This window comes from Macrobrachium nipponense, chromosome 9 (genome assembly GCF_015104395.2).
Source record: "Macrobrachium nipponense isolate FS-2020 chromosome 9, ASM1510439v2, whole genome shotgun sequence".
NCBI classification, from domain to species: Eukaryota; Metazoa; Arthropoda; class Malacostraca; order Decapoda; family Palaemonidae; genus Macrobrachium; species Macrobrachium nipponense.
In genome coordinates, this window is record NC_061110.1 from 62940561 (window position 1) to 62963874 (window position 23314).

At 39.3% G+C, this 23314-nt stretch overlaps 1 protein-coding gene across 1 annotated transcript in view; it reads left to right on the forward strand.

Annotated features, from left to right (window-relative positions):
* LOC135218623 (endoplasmic reticulum membrane-associated RNA degradation protein-like) overlaps positions 1 to 23314 on the forward strand; it is a 374806-nt gene that overhangs the window by 146304 nt on the left and 205188 nt on the right. Inside the window, 2 exon segments of the mRNA XM_064255060.1 lie at positions 1185 to 1274; positions 22595 to 22801. Of these exon segments, the coding sequence (XP_064111130.1) occupies positions 1185 to 1274; positions 22595 to 22801 (297 nt within the window).

The window sequence follows — 23314 nt, forward strand, 5'->3', positions numbered from 1 at the left end:
TTTTCAAGAAACTACAAGAAGCAGGAATAACAGTCAACCTAGAGAAGAATGAGTTTGGAAAGGTATCTGAGCAGTATCTTGGGTCTGAAGCTGGGAAAGGCCTTCTTGCTCCAGTATATGTTAATGTAGAAGGTATCCGTAAGGCTACCTCACCTACTACCAGGAAACAGCTACAGAGATTTTTAGGCATGGCTGGATTCTATCTGCCCAAATTCCTCAGCCGTTGTAGCTCCCTTGACAGACTTAACTAGTCGCAAAGCTAAGTTTGTTTGGACTCCAAAGTGTCAAGAAGCCATTTTAACTTCAAGACCAGTACTTCAAGCTCCAGACTTCGACAAGAAATTTGTGATACAAGTTGATGCTTCTGACTGTGGCATTGGAGCTGTTCTACTTCAAGAAGATGAAAATAATATCCACCATCCTGTGTGCTTCATGTCTTCAAAACTGAAAAAACATCAGAAAGTATATTCGACAATTGAGAAGGAAACTTTAGCCTTAATCACCGCATTGAAAAAATTTGAAGTGTATGTGAACAGACCTAGGAATGAAGATTTTTAGTGTTGTTTGACCACTACAATCCACTATCATTTATCCAGCGAATGAAAAATCATAATTAAAGCTAAGGACTCTGTTTCGATGGACTGACTTCCACCTTTATGAAGTAATGAATGACAGAAGAAGTTACGTTTGCAAAGTATATAGTGGGAGAGAGATATGCCTTTAGGTGATGCCTGGGGTCACCGCTAAGCTGACGATGCTTTTGTTAATTGTCTTAATCCGCTTCATCGTTGCCTTGAGGAAGTTATTGTCTATATGGTCAGTGTCTCAGACTCCATTGGAAAGGTTGATCCTATTATCTTGTTTTATCAGTAAAGATTCTACCATCTGATATAACTTGCTGACTCGCTATAGGGAAGGTGCCACCAAATTTCAGTTTTATATTTGTAATTGTAATTAACTTGTTTAAATTACGTCTACATGAATACTGTTGACATGAAAGAAAATATTTAGCAATAGAAAGAAAATATTTAACAATAGTTGAATAAACTAAAACGAATAGTAAATTATTCTTTCAAATATCATGGATGTGATAGCAATACACAAAGGAAGTTTTTGCAAATATGAAAAAAATATAGTCAAAACTATAACTACAACCGAATTAATTATAAACTTTTTCTTTATAGTTGCTGCTCACAAGGGGTAAACAAGTTCCATTCCTGCTGCGAGATTTACTTATCACAATGGAAGTCCAGGAAATATTAGGAAAAACAAAAGTAAGATTTTTTGTGGTTTGTTTTTTTTATTTTATTAATAATTCATGAATTGGCCATTAAAAAAATTATTGCTGAAAGTTGCAGATTAGGAATATGAGTGATCATATAGATCCAGTGATACTGTTTTATGATAGCCATGTTCACCAGTCGAAGTTGGCGACCTAAACTGGATTTAAATCTGGCGCAAGTCTTGGCCCCGTGTGGTGACTTCGTTGCCATCAGAGGAGGAGGAGTAAGCCTTGGTGGTTTCACCAAAGCAACTGACTCTTCCCACCACTTTTGCTTTATCATTCCTTTTTTCTTTCTTTCTTTTATTTGCTACTCTGTTGCACCATTTCAAGTCATTAATGTGTGTCATATGAGTAAGTTTTGGTTTTTTTTGGGTCTCCTTAAATATTCGTTAATTTATTTATAAAAATGGTTCATATCAGACAAAATCATTTCCACAAGGCATTATGAATTATTCTTTTGTGAGCTCTTTGGACTTTATAGTACACATTAATTACTAGTTGATTAAGAGCCCTCTATACACTTCATGTACCAGTTGAATTAAGTATAACTTAATAAATTTAACCAGACCGCTGAGCTAATTAACAGCTCTCGTAGGGCTAGCCCGAAGGATTTTTTTTTTCACGTGGCTACGAACTAGTTGGTTACTTAGCAACGGGACCTACACCTTATTGTGGGATTTGAAGCACAGGATATCGAGAAATTAACTTCTAATCACCAGAAATATATTCCACTGGTTTCACATTGGCGGTAGCAGGGAGCGAATTCGGGCTACCAGATTGACAAGGAACTACACGTACCAGTGTTCCTCAGCAAAAGCATGGGTCGTCGTCGTCTTCTTCTTCTTCTTCTCAGCTTTAACCCATTTTTATATGGGGTCGCCATTGTGAATGAGTCGTCTCCATAAGATTTCTGACCTGTGCGTCATTCTCGTTAATGCCCTTCCAATATATATCTTCCCCTACACAATCACACCACCTCTTTTTTGGTCTCCCCTTCTTCCTTTTACCCCGCACTTCCATTTCCATCGTATGTTTGCCAACATGATGTTCCTCTCTTCGTAACAGGTGTCCATACCATCAAAGCCTTCCCTCCTGTATTTTCTTTGATATTTCAACTACCTTTGTTGATCCTCTTATATACTCATTTCTAATCCTATCTTTCCTTGTTACCCCCGACATCCATCTTAACATTCTCATTTCTACTACATCCATCTTCTCTGTTTTCCTCATGCATAGCTGGTCTGACCACCGTCCTATGAAACTTTCCCTTCAATTTCAGAGGAACCTTCTTGTCACAGAGGACCCCTGATGCAGACCTCCAGTTATTCCATCCTGCCTGCATTCAATGTCTCACTTGGTCCATGCTTCCACTATCCTCTAATGTGGACCCCAAGTACTTGAAATTCTGTACTCTCTTTATTTCTTCCCCGCCCAATCTTATGCTATTTCCACCATCCTTAGTAATACTCGAACACATATATTCGGTTTTTAATCTGCTTATTCTCATTCCTCTCTCCTCAGGTGCTGCTCTCCAACCTCCCCTCCAACTCCTCCCTCCCCTCTGAACACAATACAATGTCATCTGCATATAATATGCTCCATGGCACTGCTTCCCTAACATCCTTTGTCATTACATCCATCACGATGTTGAAGATGAATGGGCTAAGTGCCGACCCCTGGTGTAATCTAACTCCTATCTCAAATCCATCTGTCTCTCCAACACTGCTTCTCAATCTAGTATACACATTCCTTTACATCTCCTGAATAATTCTGACATACTTTTCCGGCACTATCTTCTCCCACAAACATCTCCATATTTCTTATCTTGGCACTCTGTCATAGGCCTTTTCAAGGTCTATGAATACCAGATGCAGGTCTCGGTTTTCTCTGAATTTTTCCATCAGCTGCCTCATGCAAAATATTTCATCCGTTGTGCCGCTTCCCTCCATAAATCCTAACTGTGCCTTCCCTATTCTCACTTCCTCTCTCAGCCTGCCACCTATTATTCTTTCCAAAATCTTCAATTGTGAGACATTAGTTTGATACCTCTATAATTACTGCATTCCTGGACATCCCCTTTACCTTTAAATATAGGTATCAATATGCTTTCTCGCCATTCTTCTGGTATCTTTTCTTGTTCAAATATTTTTACCATCAGATCATACAAGATGTCTACCCCTTCCTCTCCTAAGGCTTTCCAAACTTCAACTGGGATCAAATCAGGTCCTGTTGCCTTCCCATTCCTCCTTCTTTTAAAGGCTCGTATGACTTCATCCCTAGAGATCCCCATTATCATTCCCATGTTTAATTGTCCATCCTATCTTACAAGTCTTTCATTTTCTTCATTTAACAGTTGCTCGAAATACTCTTTCCATCTTTTCAGGATGTCTTCTTCCTTTTTTTATGACAATACCATTCCTATCTTTCATTTGCTTCATATGGGTGATGTTCTTCGTTCTTTTATTTCTTACTTTTGACAGTTTGAGCATCTTACTCAGCCCTTCCTTGGTTTCCAGTTCATTATAAACCTCTTCATATGCCCTTGCCTTAGCTTGAGCTACCACCCTTTTTACTTCTTTGTTTCTTTCTCTTAATCTTTCTCTGTCCTCCTCCAGCTGTGACTCTTCAAATATCTTCTTTGCCTCCCTTTTACCCTACCTCCTCCCTCCACCACCAGCTCTCCTTTTCCTCCCATACTATTCTAGATGTTTCACCTAGTATCTCCTTTCCATGTCTTCTAATTACTGCTGCATTATGCCTCCACCATTCTCCCACATCTTCAATTCCCAGATCAATCTCTCCCAGCACTCTTCTCCTAAACTCTCTCTTCTTATCATTATCCCTCCCTAACAATTTATACCACTTGATTTTCTTTACCCCATTGGTTTCGTTTTCTTTTCTCTTTTCATCTTCAAATCCATACAAAGAAGCCTATGTTGAGGGACCATGTGGTCACCTGGGATAACTTGACAATTCCTAACTTCCTAACTTGATCTATTGTAAAGGAGGTAATCTATTTGTGTGCATCTACCGCCACTCCTGTATGTTATTAAGTGCTCCCTCTTCTTTTTGAAGAATGTGATCACTATTGCCATATCAAAAGACATGGCAAAGTCTACTATACTCTCTCCTTCTTGGTTTCTATCCCTGATCCCATGTCCTCCACGCGCACGTTCAATTACATCATTTTCTTTTCCTATATGTCCATTAAAGTCTGCTCCCACTACAATCCTCTCCTGCTCTTCCAGTTCTTGCAGTACCTCATTCATTTCGCTCCAAAAACTGCTCTTTTCTTCCTCTGTACAGCCCATTTGTGGATCATAAGCACTAATGATGTTCATTGTTTCCCCTCCATATCATATCTTCACTCTCATAATGCGGTCATTCTTTCTACTCTCTTCTGTCACTGCATTCTTCATTTCCCCTGACAGAACTACATCAACGCCCTTCCTACCCTGCTCATTTGCTCCACCATAGATTAGCTTGTAACCATCCCCCAGTTCTTTGGCTTTATTACCCTTCCATCGAGTTTCCTGCACACACAAAATATCCACTCTTTATCCTTATCAACTCCACCAACTCTCTTTCTCTTCCTGTCATAGACCCGATATTGAGCTATCCTATTCTGATCACATTTAGAGCTCGCTTCTTTAGCTGCACCCGTTTATGATGCAGTAGGCCTTGCCTTGTTACAGAGTTAGGGCGATGTGTCTGTGCGTCGTTAACGGAGTACGCCCTAGCACTATTCTCATCAATATCACAACTCATTTCATTGGTTCTGGCATGGGGTTTTATGGTCGGATGCCCTTCCCGACGTCAACCCTCCCTATTTATCCGGGCTTGGGACCGGCACCTGTTGAGGCTGGCTTGCCCCCCCCCCAGGTGGCTAGATTCAGCAAAAGCATGGGTAACAAGGATAACTCCATATACTGCTTTGATGTTAAATTGCTTCTGATAAGTTTTTAAGGGTTTAGGTAGTTATGGATCATTTTACTTTGTCTACAAACACAGTACTTTTAGCAGTCTCTCTCTCTCTCTCTCTCTCTTTAATGCATCCATGTGAAATCCCATATTCGTTGCAGAAGGAATGGGCAGGCTATATAGCACATACAGTTCCTTCAGTTTTCACCGGCTATCTGTCTCTCTCCAAATTGGTTTGCAGTTCACAAAATCCAACAAACTTTCAGACATTTTATGAACACCTTGAATAATAATACTTTATTCAGTAGTCATGCATTAAGCATTCATTAATCTTCATCCCTCTGTATAATAAAATTTTCTACATCGTGCAGAGTGAATTATTTTGGGAAATTTTCCGTGGAACACCAACTTTTTAGTTTTGCATCACTGGCTTGAGGTATTTCTGCAACTTCCAGTTGTTGCATTATTCTTCTGTTTCACCCAGCATTGATACTCCTTTAGTTCAGTCTAAGAGTTTGTTTTGTTGTAATTGGGTCATTGATTGTTCTGATTTTTAGTGTTGGCTGTCAGATTGTGGCAAATCATTAGCTAGTATTCTCGCTTTCCATTTCTAATCACTTGTTTGATATATTATTAGTCCTAAGTATCACCAATATATTAAATAATATAAATAAGGATTTATTATCAAGGGTTTAGATTGTTAGTGTTATTATTATTTTGAATAAAATGGCTGAATACAGCTAATTAATCTTATATATTATCTTTTCTATTTTTCTTATTACTCGCTTTTCTGGCTCAGCGATACTTCTTAATAACTGGCCAATATTCATATTGGAAATAATGCTGAAAGTGGTATTTTCTTTAGGACAGGATTTATTAGTCAAAAACTGGTATTATCAGTATGGTGGTATAATTGGAATACTGGTGTATGGAAAGGCATTCCTCAGGTCCAGGTCAAGCAGGGGTCGTCGTCGATGTTGGTATCATTCCATGAGCGAAGTCAATGTCAGGCCGGGGTTGTCTCTGGTATTCAGCTGGTGTTAATGCTGGTGTAGCTCTGGCTTATCGCGATGTTTCAACCTTCTCGTAGGTCATCTTCATAGGTGGTCAGCAGTAGAAATGAAGAGATGGTGTCTGCATGCCGGTATTTATAGCGGCTCGAATCTTAGAGTTGAGTTCTCATTGGTCGAGCCAGTCTGGGGCAAAGTTGGGGATCTCGCGTTGATGGTTGCAGGGATTCAGCCGTGCGAGTGCTCGAGTAGTGTAGGTATCAGGGAATAAATGTCTGGAGTCCTGCCTGTGGCAGGATTCCTATCATCCTGCTAGTGCTCCTGGCATTGTTTGGTGGTCATTCACTGGTGATCTTCAGGTGGTGGTAGGGAGGAGAAATGTTTCTTGGGTAATGTTCAAGTTAGGTTTCCCCTTACCTAGATGGAGGGCTTCCAGGATTTGCAAACATTGGGGATCATTAGTTTGGTCAATAATCTCGATATTAGGTATAATATCACTCCTTTTTATTCTTACGTTATGGGCAGTCCTGGTGTGATTATAAATGGCTCCTTCTTGGGCGTGGCAAGAGAATCTCTTGGAGAAGCTCATGGTGGTCATGCCAATGTATTTGCCGAGGCATCCTCAGATGGGACACGTGTATCAGTAGACCACATTCGTCTTCTTCAAGGGATCCTTCATGGGGGCCACTGGGTTGTTCCTCATCACCAGGCTGCTTGTTTTATAATATATTTTTAAATCAATGTTCTTATCTTGATTGGTGGGGGTGACGTTTCTCTGGATGATGGTCTTGAGGGCTTGCTCGTCCTCCTTGTACCTCCGGTGGAAGTGCCCTTTGTAAAAAACCTGATGGGTTCTAGGATGTTGCAGCGGGGTTCTTGGAGGTACCAATTTTTGACGTTCTTCGCTATCACAGCATCGACGGGGCGATTAGTGTGTCCGTTGTCAACTAGGACCTGGTCCATGCGTTCTAGTTCACCATGTGTGTTGCACCAGGAAGAGCAGTGCAAGAGGGCCCTACTGAAGAAGGTGTTGATGGTGGAGCACTGATACTTCTCATGACACTCACTCTCTCTGCTCATGCACATACCCAGGTTCGTCGGCTTGGTGTTTGTGCGGAATCGGGTGTCTTGCTGCTCAACAAGGATGTCGAGGAAGGAGAGGCGGCGGTCTTGGCAGTGTTCTATCGTAAAGGAAAGGCAGCTGTGATCATGGAACACACGTCGCAGCTGCTCTATCTCTTCCTGGAAGTCAGCGCTGACGAAGGTGTCATCAATGTAGTCACATAGATCCTTGGTCTGGAAGACCCTCTCTTTGACAGTACCCTTATGGGTCTTCATGTTCCCGTAGATGTACCCCAGGTTATAGTCGCCTGTGATAGGTGGTACATAAAGGGCATTAGTGGCTGCATTGTCTGTCTCTATGATCCGATTTGCCTCGTTTGATGTCGTCGACAAGATTCTTGGTGATCCTGCAGAATTTTGTGGCGTCTGCCAGGATTTCTTCTATTTTCCAATGATATTCTTCGGCCTGGATGAGTACAAAGGCGGCAGTCTTGTCCGTTCTACATACAGTGACGTCCTTTCGTTTCCTTAACTGCTTGGCTGCTTCCCTCAGGTCACGGGTGGTGATACCGCTGCGGTAGTCACCATGGTCTGTGAGGGCCTCGGCAAGCAGAAGGGGTTGAAGGGCGTCAGTCGTCCGTAGGTTCCCAAGGTCTTCATGCTTTTGGATGCCATCAAGGAGATACTATTTAATTTCCAGTCGTTTATCCATCAGCCTCGGCTGCGTGATGAAGTGGCATTTAAGGCCCATCCGTAGGATCTTGTCTTCTTCTGGTGTAGGGACATGGTCGGTGAGGTTGATGTACTTCACGCCCTTTTGGGAGGCGTATCTTGCCCCCGTGGAGGGCGATGAGCTTCTTGGTTACTGTCCTATGCTTCTTTTCAGCGACAACGGCAATCTGCGATGTTGTTGCGTTGCCCAAGTCCTTGGAGGTTGTCTGTAGTGCCATTTTCTTCCGAGGCACGAGGGGGGTCTGCTACAGGGTTCATGTGACAGCGGAGGTCTTCCCATTCGGAGTATAGGCTGTCCTTCTCCTCAATGAGTGTTGCCTTCTCTTGTTCCTTGGCAGACAACTGTCGTTGCAGGAGGGTCCTCCTGAAGCTACTCGTGCCTGGTTCTTGTTGGGCGGTAGGGTCATGTAGCCTGAAGAATGTATATTTTGGAAGAAGACCCTCTTTTAAACAAATTCTGTTGAATAAAATGGCAGAATACAGCAAATTCATCTTATATATTACCTTTTCCATTTTTCTTATCACACGCTTTTCTGGCTCAGCGATACTTCTTAATAAGTGGCCAATATTCATATTGGCAATAATGCTGAAAGTGGTATTTTATTTAGAACAGGATTTATTAGTCAAAAACTGGTATTATCAGTATACTGGTATTATTAGAATATTGCTGTATGGAAAGGCATTCCTCAGGTCCAGGCCAAGCAGGGGTCATCGTCGGTGTTGGTATCATTCCATGAGCGAGGTCAATGTCAGGCCAGGGTCGTCTCTGGTATTCCTCATGGGAATTATTGTTTCATTTTTCATATGTGAAAAATGAAACAATAATTCCCATAAAGAATAATGTAAATACAATTAATGCAATCCAGAACGAAAAAAATATTTTTTAAAAATACATTTATATGGAATAAACACAGTTTTACATAGTTTAAGCTGGTATCACACTAGTCATTCTTGCTCGTGGTTTTGGCCAGCATCCAGCCGATGCTTCGCGAGCAAAAGTAAACAAAACTGATCAGCTGATACCATCATGCTGGCCAGAAATTGTCGGACTGTGGCAAAATGTGTTTCAGTGGTGTATTTCTCAGAAACTTACGTGAATGCAAGAGTAACAAAAAAACGTTTGTGGGTTCGAGTGGCCCAGGAGAAGAGAAGCCAAAGGTCTGTTTATTATTTGATATTAGTTATGCTATAAAGCTTTGGGAGGTGGGTTGCTTGGAAAGTTTTAGCTATATTAATATATATATATATATATATATATATATATATATATAATATATATATTATTGGTATATATATATATATATATATATATATATATATATACATATATATATATATATATATAATATATATATATATATATATATATTTTTTATTTTTATTTATATATATATATATATATATATATATATGAGTCATATCACATTACCATGATTCATATACTACATTGGGTTACAAATGTCCTTTAATATCTAATTTGCTCTACATCGGAGTTCATATATTTTCATATAAGTTAACTGAAGGGGAATGTTTTATTCGATAAGAAATTCGTCGGCTCATGGGCGCAAACCATCAGACCAACAAATTCAGGACACACAGTGAAGTAACTAGACCACACAGCCACTGGTGGCTGTGGGGTCTAAATGCATCTCATAGCATTTCTCACTTTGTTTTCTTGCTGTGTCCATGGAATTTTGGAACATTCCATAGTTGTCATCATGGGCCCTAAGAAATTGAGTGTCATGACCAGTGCTGAGGAGAAAAAAGGCTGATTACCTTATATGTGTAGCATGAAATCATAAAAAATCACAATCAAAGTTATGGACTTGGTGATGCATTATGACTAGAGTACTACTACAATCTTTACCATTTTGAAGCAGGAGTTGATAAAGGCTATAATACCAGCCAAGGTCTTTAAGATTATGACAAAGCTCCAGACCTATGCTCATGAAGAGATGGAGTTGTTGTTGTTGTTGGTGTGGTTAAATGAGAAACAGTTCACAAAAGATACCATGACGGAGAGCATCATCTGTGAAAAGGTATAAGACATCTTTGTGACCAGCTCCCTCAACAGCAATGAGCCACATTTCACTAAAAATATCACATTTGCCTTATCAGACACTCCCACTAGGTACAAACGAATGCACACCATTCCATAGCACACCCATAATCTGGATTTTTAACAAAATAAGAGCTCCTAGAAGTTTCCATGCTGATACTACTTCTGCTTTAAGTTGTTGTGAGATTACAAGCCAAAACCGAAAAACTCTCAAAACCACACTTGTACTTGCCACAAACTCAGGGTGAGGAGCTGCGCTGTCCACTGGCTATATCTAGACTAGGCTAGCCATTGTAACACAATACACAAACAACCAAACAAGGACAACAACCACACAACAATTCAATAACTATACAACAAAAGACACTGCACAAATGATCACTATCAACGCCAAAAACTAATAACCCAACAAGTCAACTCACTGTCTACAGCACCAAGGAACCAGAACAACACCACTCAACAACTCACAACTCCAACAACTCATTTACAACACAACAGAACTCACAAGCACAACAAACTCAACAACACAGGCACAACAACCTTCAAACATACAACATCAACAATGATTCAAAAAACAACTTCAAAACGCACAAAATAACTAACCATCAATAATATTGAAGAACAGCTCCCAAAGAACTGACTCTCCAACAGAGGCTCTGATCACTGACTCACTCACTTCTCCCGACTCTTGTAACAGACACTCACCACTGATATACACGGTGATCACCACAACAGACACGCTTATGACCGCCATCAAACCACTCCCATTTATTCCTCCACCAATTTTGCTCTCTCTCTCTCTCTCTCTCTCTCTCTCTCTCTCTCTCTCTCTTTCTTTCTTTCACGCAACCCTCGGAGATGTCAAATTTAAACTACCATCATTACTCCTGCATATTACCTCCCCCATTACATTTGACGTCTCCTACCACTTGCAACATCCACACTAAATTGCCTTTCACAACACCCAAGGATGCTCGGATGCAGGCCCCCCTAGATCTTGTTTGAGGACCCTCATACATTTTCTCAGTTACATCGCCATTCACTTCTTCCAAACCACTTTCATTCAAATTCCCATTATCTCCCTCACTACTATCCTCCCAAATCTCATTCACTACTTCACCAACATCTTCTAGCTCTGGTCCCAATATCTCCCTTATTTCTGCTACCAAACCACTTAGTTCATCCATACTTCTATCAAACTCTTGCAAAGATTTATCCATCCTATCAACTGCCTCCTTACTACTCGGTTTCCTTCCCACTGAGGTCTCACTTATCCCTGTTAACTCAAACTCACATATGCTATAAGTATCATTTATTCCCTCAAAATCATCCATATTACACGCTTTATCAACCGTTTGTACCCTACCACTAACACCCTTATCATGCCGTTCACGCTTATTCCTTCCACTTCCTTTCTCTACACTTTTCCACTTTCTTCCATGCTCAACCAACACTAACTGTCGATCTCCCAGACCCATTTGTTCGCTGACACTCGCATACTAGAGGACCCAACCAACTGAATCCCCTTAACACCTAGTTTCCTGAATTCCCAGCTTGACTCATACTCTTTCACCTACACACACTCGCCACGTGACCTTCCATTCCACATTCATCACACTTTGCACGCTGTTCTTTACACATCCTAGCATAATGCTCGTTCTTCCCACAGTTACCACAAACCTTGGTCACATGGGTACCCCTACATCCACTCCCTATATGCCCTACCTGCCCACACCTGTAACACTTAATATCCCTATCTTTCTTACATTCACTCACCATATGACCCATCTTTCCACACCCAAAACACCCACCAACACTCACTCTTCTTATGTCCTTGCTTTGCACATCTGTAACACTTCTGCCTTCGCTCACAGCTAACTGTCCCTAACCTCTTTACACTCATTTATCCCTTCATCCCCAAACTTTTTCTTAGCTAATGTTTCCAACCTGCTCACATACATTGACAACGACTCACCAGCTTTCATTCTTGTCTCTTCAAAATCATGTTTTATCTAACGCTACTCTTTATCCTCTTCACCTGTTCCACAATCCTGGCTTTCACTACTTCCATTCTGATCCCTCTTAGCCTCTTCCAAATACAACGAATCAACTTCCATACTAACTTTCATGGTCTAGATTATGCTCCTCTTACCTTTCTTCTTTCTACCTACCTGTTTCCATGTACCGCTATCTAAATCACTCTCAGCCCTTTCCCCAATGTATTCAGTCCTAGTCTCATACTGTCCGACATCCATACTAGCCTTCTTTCCTTTAGTCTTCTTCTTTTCCTCAGCCCCCTTCGTATTCGTGTCCTTAGGTTTATCCTTATCCTGTGTCATCCCCTTCTTTCCCTTACTTATCACAACCAAATCACCTTCGTCACTCATACTCTCATCCATTCGCTCTTCCACTTTCTTTACCACTCCTGGCCCATCACAAGACCCAGTAGGCCTACCTCCTACTGCTCCCTCTCCCATGAATCACTTCATCATCTGCACTGCATTCATCATTACTCCAAATTTTTTGCCCATTTTCTCAACCATTCTCTCTTCCGCTCCTTTCACCTCTTCTTTGATTTCTACTATCACACTCCTTAGCATTCCTCTCATTTCCTCTAACTAGCTCTTCAGCTCCTCACACTCTACCCTCAACCTCTCATTCTCGACTTCCAATTGCCCTCTCACTTCTCTCTCCAATCTCAACTCCTCCCTCAGCCTCTCCACTTCAGTTAAACCTTCCATACTCATTTTCCTTCACCAATCATACAACCCACCACACCAACCGTCCTGCAGCTGCCACACCAGCAGCCCCACGTTGGGCGCCAATAAATAATGTGGCGGGATTACAAGCCAAAACCAAAAAACTCTCAAAACCACACTTGTACTTACCACACACTCAAGGTGAGGAGCTGCACTGTCCACTGGATATAGCTAGGCTAGGCTAGCCATCATAACACAATACATAAACAACCAAATAAGGACAACAACCACACAACAATTCAGTAACTAGGCAAAAGACCACTGCACAAATAATCACTATCAACACCAAAAAACAATAACCTGACAAATCAACACACCGCCTACAACACCAAGGAACCACAAAAACAACTCACAACTCCAACAATTCATCTACAACACAACAGAACTCACAAGCACAACAAACTCAACAACCCAGGCACAACAACTTTCAAACATACAACATCAACAGTAATTTAAACAACCTCAAAACACACAAAATAACTAACCATCAATAATATTCAAGTACAGATCCCAAAAACGGACTCTCGAACAGAGGCTCTGATCACTGATTCCCTCACTTCTCCCGACTCTCATAACAGATGCTCGCCACTGATGTGCACAGCGATTGCCACAACAGACACACGCTTATGACCGCCGTCAAACCACTCCCATTTATTCCTCCACCAATTTTGCTCTCTCTCTCTCTCTCTCTCTCTCTCTCTCTCTCTCTCTCTCTCTCTCTCTCTCTCTCTCTCTCGGAGATGTTGTCAAATTTAAACTACCTTCTTTACTCCTCCATAATGTGTTTTTGTATCCAATACTCTCCAGATCAGGTGACCAATGCTGAATTTACACAGAATATGGCGAGTTGCGCTTGAGCAGAGCTGAATCAGAAAACAACCAAGCATTCACGGAATGTCACGTTGTTCCACTTATAATAAACTGCTGGGGCCCCCACCATTGTGTTGGCCTTGACATAAATCATGTATATATTCCACTTTTGATTTGCCGCATCATGTGTCACTGACATCTCCACACTTGGAGACAGCTTCTGCCTGAAGCAACACAGATTAGTGCACTTCAGAAAAATGGCACCGCAAATTATCACGACAACCACCAGCAACAAGGCCAGAACACATGGCAACACTAAATCATGCCTATAAAAGAGTTCTATATTATCAATTTCCTCCTTTTGGTACAATGCTAGTACAGTAGTCAATTCTGCTGCCTCTGAAGATTCCACCAAACCATGGCAAAAATGCGTGTGTTATAGAAAGATGTTTACCAACGAATTATAAATTCTTCTGCTAAGGACCAGGAACTGAGTAGAAACAATATTGCATACTCCATTATACAATTGCAACCCTTTCAGAAGCAATGATGTAAACAAATTCGAGCAGGTTGTAGTAATCCTGCAGCTGTCATAGTACACTGCCGTAGACATTTTCATGGAAGCCATCATATACGTAGTTATCAGGAACTGGTTTAAAACTACATTGTGTAGCTGTCACGTCATGTGTCAATTGAAACTCACAACCCCTTAACACAACATCTCTAAATGTAAAGCATTATTATCACAAATAAATTTATTGCGGATTAACACACACCTTAGTTTATAATCTATTACTGAAGATATATGTTTATCACCCAATGTGTACATAAACTCAATTCCCTCTAACATCACTACTGATGCACTATATAAGCTAGGAAAAGGTCTTATTATATAATTCCAAAACGATTCCTTGTCACTAATCAGAATCTCAATAATAAACCCCTTGTCAAATAAACCTACCTTAATTATCCCATAATATTTATATAAATCACTAGCTGTGAAAATTATATTAGACCCCCAATCATATGCTGCATCCTTCAAAGTAGACTCCAACACCCCCAAAGGCAAAACATCACTAGAAACACGCCCTTTGAAGCCGCTATTACTGCTTTCGCTTGAGATTTAATATCATCCAACAAAGAACCGGTCTCCTTTTCAATATTTAAAAGTACTGTAAAGAAAGCATTTGTCAAATCTAGGTCACCCCTAATCCCCTCAACAGTAAATTAAAACACATTGTAAGTATCTCAGATCCTCAAACTGCCCACGTAATTCTGCGTTACCTGTGGACAATTTCCCCACAACTCTCCCCTGATCAGCCAGTTTCGCTTCCAATTCCTCAACCTTTGTTATGCTCTTAGTCATTACCCCACCAATTCTGCTACAGCCATTGCCCTTTTATGCCTCCCACTTCTATCACAGGAAAGCTTTGTACCATTTGTTTTCATATCCGGAACACTTACACACCTACACACACACACACTCACTCTTACATTGACATGGGTTCTGAAAAGAAAAATCTTTCCCACTGCATTTACAACTGCCCCGAAGGGAGAAAAAGAAAACATATGAAAGGAGGGGAAAAGCAGTAAACAATTGCCAAATCCCGACAAAAAAAAAAAAACAATAAGTCCCCGAAAAAAACAATAAACTCCACCAAACATCAAATTGTTCTTTTAATCTTAGATATGCTTGTTAATTTTGTTGTAAAATGTTAGAAATTAACTAAATTGCAAGTTTGAAGATTCATAATTTTAGATGAGGACACGGTTGCAACAAAATGAATAAACATATCTAAGATTAAAAGAACAACTTGATGTTTAGGGGGGTTTATGGTTTTTTTGGGGGGCTTATTATTTTTTTTTTTTTTTTTTTTTTTTTTTTTAGGGGTTTAGCAATTGTTTACTGTTTTTTCCCCTTTTCATATGTTATTTTTCTCCCTTCGTGGCAGCTGTAAATGCAGTGGGAAAGATTTTCTTTTCAGAACCCATGCCAGTGTAAGTGTGAGTGTGTGTGTGTGTGCGTTTGTATAGGTATGTAAGTGTTCTTCAAAAACACTGTACTCTAGAAGCCTCAAGCACTTTCCTATTAGCCCGTTCACACAACCCATTAACCTCTGGCCTATAAGGAAGAATATTTACATTCTGTATCCGCAACCTTCTGCAAGAGAGACCAACGTTCTGTTCGCAAATTCTCTCCCATTATCCGTAATAAGGAACTCAGGCACCCATAACGGCATATATAGTTATTAAAAACCGCAACTGCCACCTCCTCTGCTGTCTTATTCCTCAATGGAAAAATCTCCACAAACCTCGTTAACTCATCTATAACCACCAACAAGTGTTTATGTCCATTGTTTATGCCCATATTTATCTCCTTACCCCAACTCATACAAATCCATATGCACCCTCTGAAACGGCCTGCTCGGAATACGAAATGACCCTAGTCTACACAACGTTACCCATACTGGTTTACATGAATTATCACTCCTTCACAAATCTCTCCACTGATGAATACATATTCCTCCAAAAGTATTGACTACAAACTTTCTGACATGTCTTCTCAATCCCCAAATGTGGACTACCAAATTTACAATGTATAATCACCAAAACTACTGGAATCAATTCTTTTGGTACCACAATTTGTATTGTATCGCCATTATTCTCTGTACTTTTCAACTTATATTTTATTTTCTTTGCCACTAAATTACTCGCTAATTCCAAACCCGCATAAGGCAAGCTATAATCCTTTCTCACTAATTCACCTTTAAGAAGCACCCTTGCCTCTGTCAAGACCTCATCCTTATCTTGTTTTTCCTCCATCACAGAGACATTCTAATCCACACACTCACCAACTGCACTCCACACTTGTTCATCCTGTGACCCCAAAATGCATTTGTATACCTAGAGGAGGCACAAAACTGAATATGGTAACGTGACCTACTGGAAATCTTTAATCAACTCATAAGACAATTGCAAAAATTAATTTGGGTACTGAATTAAACTCTGAACTACAAAAATAACTATTTCTCTAAAGAAAACGCAAAATTCTAACTACCGCCAGACAGCTAGAAAGATATCAAATGAAAGTCTGAAATTGATAATTAAAAATTGACACAGAAAACGGATGGTCAAGAACAAGATCCCGGGAAACTGAACCATTCCCACAAATGATACATAAAATAAAAGACACAATTCTTGCCATACGCTGACATTAATTCCACCAAAAAATTGAATAGTCATGCAGAAAAACAATTAGACTCTTCCACATGTTAAACACCATTGGGAATTATCAATACTAGTTAACAATTCGGCTCACAGAGGCCAACAGAGTGACAGATCAAAAGAGTTCCCGTCAGAAAGAAATATAATTCTTATTATCACACTTGTCAAAAATAATAACAAATTAATAACAAATCCCATAAAGAGGACAGTGATAAATTTCACCAACAAGTGCACAAAAACAGAGTGATAATTATTTCTCACGAATCCCTCATGGGAAAGAAAGAGGTTTTCTGCCACTTCACACATCACCTCAAATAGTTCGAGATGCTGAAAAGGAATTCATTAATGAAAGTTCCAACAACTGTCACCTTTGATACCCATGATAATAGTTTCGTGTGGTTGTCACGCACCCATCATCTTCAAGGAAAAGCTGGGCGAATAATGCCCCAAAACTCATGATACAGTGGAGGTAAAACGTGACGTACAAACAAACGAGCATAATCGTAAAACCGCTCCTTTTAGATTACGTCATGGACGTGTAACGAGTTCGTTGTACAAAACCGATTGTGTATTAACACATCATTTATTTCATGATTCCTGATCTACACATAATACAGTATTCTACATTTTATATTCTCCTTGTTAGGAAGGTAATCTATTTTAAACACTTGTCTCTCACTGGTTCCGCCCACAGAAACAAACACACACGAACACAACTTTAGAGGAATTTTCCACGCATACTCAGGTTTTGAGACAGTAGATTCTTCTTAACAAAGAATATTGACTTTTGTCCCTGTGAGAGCTAATGCTGATATCTATTATTTCAAAGAATGTCACTGTTCACCACATCTGTCTCTCAACTATAGGTTCAACAAAGTGTAATTTAAATCTATAACAGGAGCCCAGTCCACCTACAGCCGCTGGCTCCTGCCCAGCCATAGTTCATACAAAATAGTTTATGTAAAATTAGAAGAAAACTATGGGCTACCTCCCCACACAAAAAAAAGGATTAGAATATAACTAATAAATATCTAAAATATGAAGGCCACTTGTCCATATGGCAACCAAGAAATCTTCTTCGCCAAAGTATTTTCCTTCATAGTAGAACTTCCAGGATTTCCAGCTCATGGATGGCCTGTGTTACACAAGCCTATGTTGAGTAAGGTGTGTGCAAATCCTTGGCGCATGCTAACTCCTCAAAACGAAATGCGGAGCGTGAAGACGTGCCACCTAATCGCCATCTGACAAGGATCCTCTCGAAAACTGAAGGCATGAAGGACTGGAGATCATCATAAAATCGGTGGACTGCTCCCATATTACGACTGCATCAATCATGGCTCACAGAGAATACCCCATCAAAAAGCCATTGAAGAACTGATGTATACCGTAAGTCAGTTATGTCTTCAGACAACAAAACAAGAATCAACTCCAGACTTAACAGACTGTCACTGCAAATAATCTGCAACTCTGAACGAACTCACGGCGCCATAAAAAGAAACCAGCGACTTAATTCACCAAAACAATTCAAAATCTCCAAAAGAAAATAAAAACCAAATAATAATTGTTGAATACAAACTCACCGAATAATAAGTCACCACCACAATAATGAAAATCATAGCAAAAATCGACTATTCCCTGACAAACACGAAACTGCTAAAAGAAACTGCAAACCAACAAACGTCTCCAATAACCAAGAAAATGCCTCCACATGTTAAAACCAAAGAAAATTATCAACTTTATCCAAACCACCATAAAAAGATGAAAAAAAAATGCCTGTCTCGAGAACTGAACAATATATATCTTGTTAGAAAATAGCATTAACTAAAACTGCATTATAAACATAATTCACCAGCTGTTAGGGGAAACTTACACTCAAAATTATTACTCAGCACAAAAACCAACAATAATATAAACACTACCCAGAGTACCACCATATTATCAATACCTCCCCAAAAATAAAAATATTCCCCTCCATTTCATCAATACCAACATATGAAATAAAAAACCAAGTACCCCAAATCGTTAAAACTCCCCATATAACTCTATGGTAAATATGCATAAATTCCCACATCACAGATCAACTCATAAGAAAAAAAAGAAAAAGAAATTGTGAGGTAAATAATATACAAAGAAATCTGACAAAATTTCACCAAATGCGTACAAAGAGAGAGAAAGAGAAAAAACAATAACCCATAACCCAAAACCAAATTCCACGCAAAGAGAATAGAAATACAAAATATTCACATCTGAACATAATTACCTTGTCTTATTAATCTTAGATGTGTGTGTCAGCCTCTATGAACCTGTTTTATCATCTAAGATAAATCTGTTTCCTGTCTTGTCACCAACAGCAATATTAACCTTAGCTGACTTTGAATTACTCTGTCAACCATCTCTTGCATTTTGGACTCAATATTTCTGCTAAGACACATATACCTATCTTTAGCCGTAGAGATCAAAGACCTAACTGCATCATCACAATTAGCGGGAATGGACAATAAATCAAATGTGCCTCGTGCTGGATAACCAAACAATGCTTCTGTCGGAGACATACCTAATATATCACTAACTATAATATTAATGTATGCCGGACTTGCGCTGTATACCGATCTTAATTTATGTCATTACCCCTTGCAGTTACCTGTAACGCTTCTAAAATTTTCCTGTTGGCTCTTTCACACAGCCCAATAGCTTGTGGTCTGTACGGGATAATGGTCACTTTTTTAATTCCCATAACTTCTGCAAGACATTCTAGAGTCTTATTCACAAATTCTCGCCCATTATCAGTTATAATAAATATTTCTGGCACACTGTAGCGACAGACAAATCCATGAAAGAAATTGATTGCATCTTCTTCAGCGGACTTGGCTTTCAAAGGAAAAATCCCAACAAACCTAGTCAGCTCATCAACAATAACTAATAGGAATTTGTGTCCATATCTGGACTCACAAAAATTCCCGAGAATATCCGTAGGACTCTTTGGAACGGTCTTGACGGCACAGGAAATGCACCTAACCTACAAGAGGTAATCTTTGCTGGCTTACAAGCATTGCATACAGTGCAAGATCTAACTAAATCTTCAACAGAAGCAGCCATGTTTTTCCAGAAATATTTCATGTGTATCCCATGATACGTCTTCTCGATCCCCAAGTTTGGACTACCAAATTCACAATGAACAATCCTGAGTACAGTAGGAATCAAAATCTACAGAACAACAATCTGTGTCGTATCCCCTTTATCATCACTGCTTCGCAGCTTGTATTTGACCTTCCTGACTAACAAATCACTCTCTAACTCTAACTCAGCAAAAGGTAACTTATATCCTTTCCTAACCAATTCCCCTCTAAGGAAAGCCTTGGCATCAGCTAAAATCTCATCTTCGTCTTGTTTGTGCTCTATTAGACGAATATCCCATTCTATGGAATCACCAGTTATACAATAAATTTGAGAACCATCCTCATAAAAACTCTGGCTGAGGGCATCAGCAACTACGTTAGATTTTCCTTCCATATATCTAAGCTTGGCATCAGAATCTCGAATTGTTAAAAGCCATCTATCCCTCATAGGAGAAAGATCTGGTTATTAAAAAGATCCAACAACGGCTTATGATCCGGTTTTATGGTGCTTGTTTAGCACCATAACAGCCAAGTTTCGGTTATCGGCTCCATAGATGCTGATAATAGAGGTATGGTGTCATAACATACCTAACAGATAACTATACTCTGTTTTTTCCATCTGTCCTTCCGCCTGTGGTGTTTGCGCATGGTAATACTGCGTCCAGGGCTTTAAATAAAATCCTATTTCGAATATTAACGGTGTAATTCGCATATAGTAAATTATTAAAACACTTTTCAGTGGTAAATGTACACCCAGATATCCTTTTATTTACCTAAAACTTACACATAGCGTAACAATTTAAAGCACGGACGCAGTGTTACCATGCACGACCACCACAGGCAGATGGACGGATGGAAAAAAACAGAGTATAGTTATCAGTAACTTAAGCCCCATAAATCGCCGATTTTCGGCGAAATGGTGGTTTTCGCTTATCAGCACCCCACCGAGAATGGAACCCCCACAATGTCTCTAAGTCAACCACTCAAATTAAGCTAGATGTCTAACCAGACACCCAAGCCACCCATGCTTTTGTACATCTTTCCATGGCTTATCCATGAAACATCTATTAAAGAAAAGAAACTGTTCTCGTTAAAAATAAAATCAAATAGACTGGAATCTTTCCCACAACACCACAAAATAGTACTTGTTAAAGACAATGCACAGACAACACGAATGACAAAGATTAAAAAATTATAAAAAAAAAACGTCTGGACCCACCTTTTCAACAGGACTGAGCCACATTTCACAAAAAATCTCACACTTGGCTTATCAGACCCTCCACTGGGTACAAACCATTGCACACCATTCCCATGGGACACGCACACACACACACACACACACATATATATATATACATGGGACTTAATATTTTCTGTTAAAACAGAATTCCACTAATAAGAGGAGCCCATAAAAGTGCCAAAAGGGGGTTGGATATTGATTCTAATTACGAATACCCGAAGTTCGACGGTGATTTGTAAGGTTGGAGTCGGTATAAACTTATAACCTCACTTGTTAGCCGAATCAGTAACATCACTGACGTCCTGATTTCTTCTCTGTCCGCTGGGCAGTGGTTCGAACCCATGAGAGGACGAAATTATTATCAACTAAAAATTCCCCTTGAATTTACATATACAAAAATATATTAATTCCGAGGTAGAATGAATCAGATATTAAAAGACAGTTGTAGCTCGAATTATTTATATGAATCATGGTGATGTGATAATTAATCATATATTCCTATATATACATTCATATATATAGATAGATAGATAACTTGAAAAGCCGACAAAGGACGTCTTAGGTGTCAAAACAAATGAACAAGCAGTTTTTGAAAGTAGTATCTCTGCTTAGTTCCGGTGACAGATTATTGGCACTTGCAGTAAGTGTTCAGGTAGTAATAAAAAGGCAAGACTGGTAGAAATAAGAGTAATTACTAATATAATTCAATAATCAAGATGAGTCCAGTGTAAGAGACTGAAAATTGGGATTATTTAATTATTAAAGGTATTCGTGAAGATAGTAAAGGAAAATGAGGGTAGTGAGACTTCATACACCAGACTAGTAAAGAATAACCACTCAAGGCATTCTTAGGACCAAGATACAAACGGGACTCATCATGTTTTTTGGGGGGACTGAACTAGTGATGGCTGCTGTCGCAGATTAGATAACTGTAAAGTGATTTTGTTGAAACGAATAGTACATAAAACTAAATTTTAATTAATATTAGGTTCATGGAAAAATGGGCATTTAAATAAAATCTTCTCTTCAGATTTTTTCATCAGTGAATACCGTGTGGCTTATCTTTACAATGGTAATTGGATACTAACTAATGCCATATGAAATGAACAGAGGTGGAAAATCATAGCAAGGAAATCTTGACTTTTCCATTTTGCATGCTTTTGCAAAAGTGAAAATGTGGCCTGCGAGTTTGTGGCCTCAAAGTGTTTAGTGAGTGTAAATATTAAACACTAAAAGGAGAAGAGAAGTAGTTTTTGTTTATTTACAGCTGGAAAGCTCTGTCAAAATCTGGTTCTTTATTATTTTGCAGTTTCCATTAATACATTCATTATAATCATATATTGTACAATTAAAAGATTCAACTTTTCCTTTCTAGAGTCAGCTGTTTGTTGTTCTTTTTGGTTCTGTGTATGGCCTGAACCTTCGAAACATAGCATGGCATGGGTTTTTAAATCCAAGAGAAGCAAAATCTTCCTTCATAACAACAATTATTTTAACGCTTGTGAATGTTGGCCAAGACCTGGAAGTTAATTTGGGTCCAGAAATGAATATACCGCAAAGGTTGCAAACTTCATTCCCTGAGGTAAGTACTGTGTGTTCTTTGCTATACTATTGATTTAATTCAGTTTACCTATCCTGTAATATTTTATCAGATCCTTATACCCGCAATATCATAACTTAGCACTAACCCCTGCCTTCCTTACTTTTAGTCCATTTAGAAATGAATAAAAATTCATGATTTATTTAATTGATTTAATTTCTCTTGTATATTTCACTATTAACGTTTGTGTGTAGTAAATGAAATACTTTTGATTTCCTGTTCCATTCTGCTTCACCTACAGTTATGCACTAAACATATATTTATATAACGTATTCTTATAGAAAGCTTTGGTAATGACACAGTATATGATGTTCCGCTGTTAATAAATTGGTACATAGATTTTGTGTATGTGGTATGCAGACTGTTCTTTAAGTTATTAATATAACATACCTCTATTATTTTGATGAGATGTTAGGTCTGAAATACTTTAGTTTCCAGGTGTGCGTTATCTCTAGTACTGCATTTTCTTCTTCACAAACTGGTATGCCATTATTC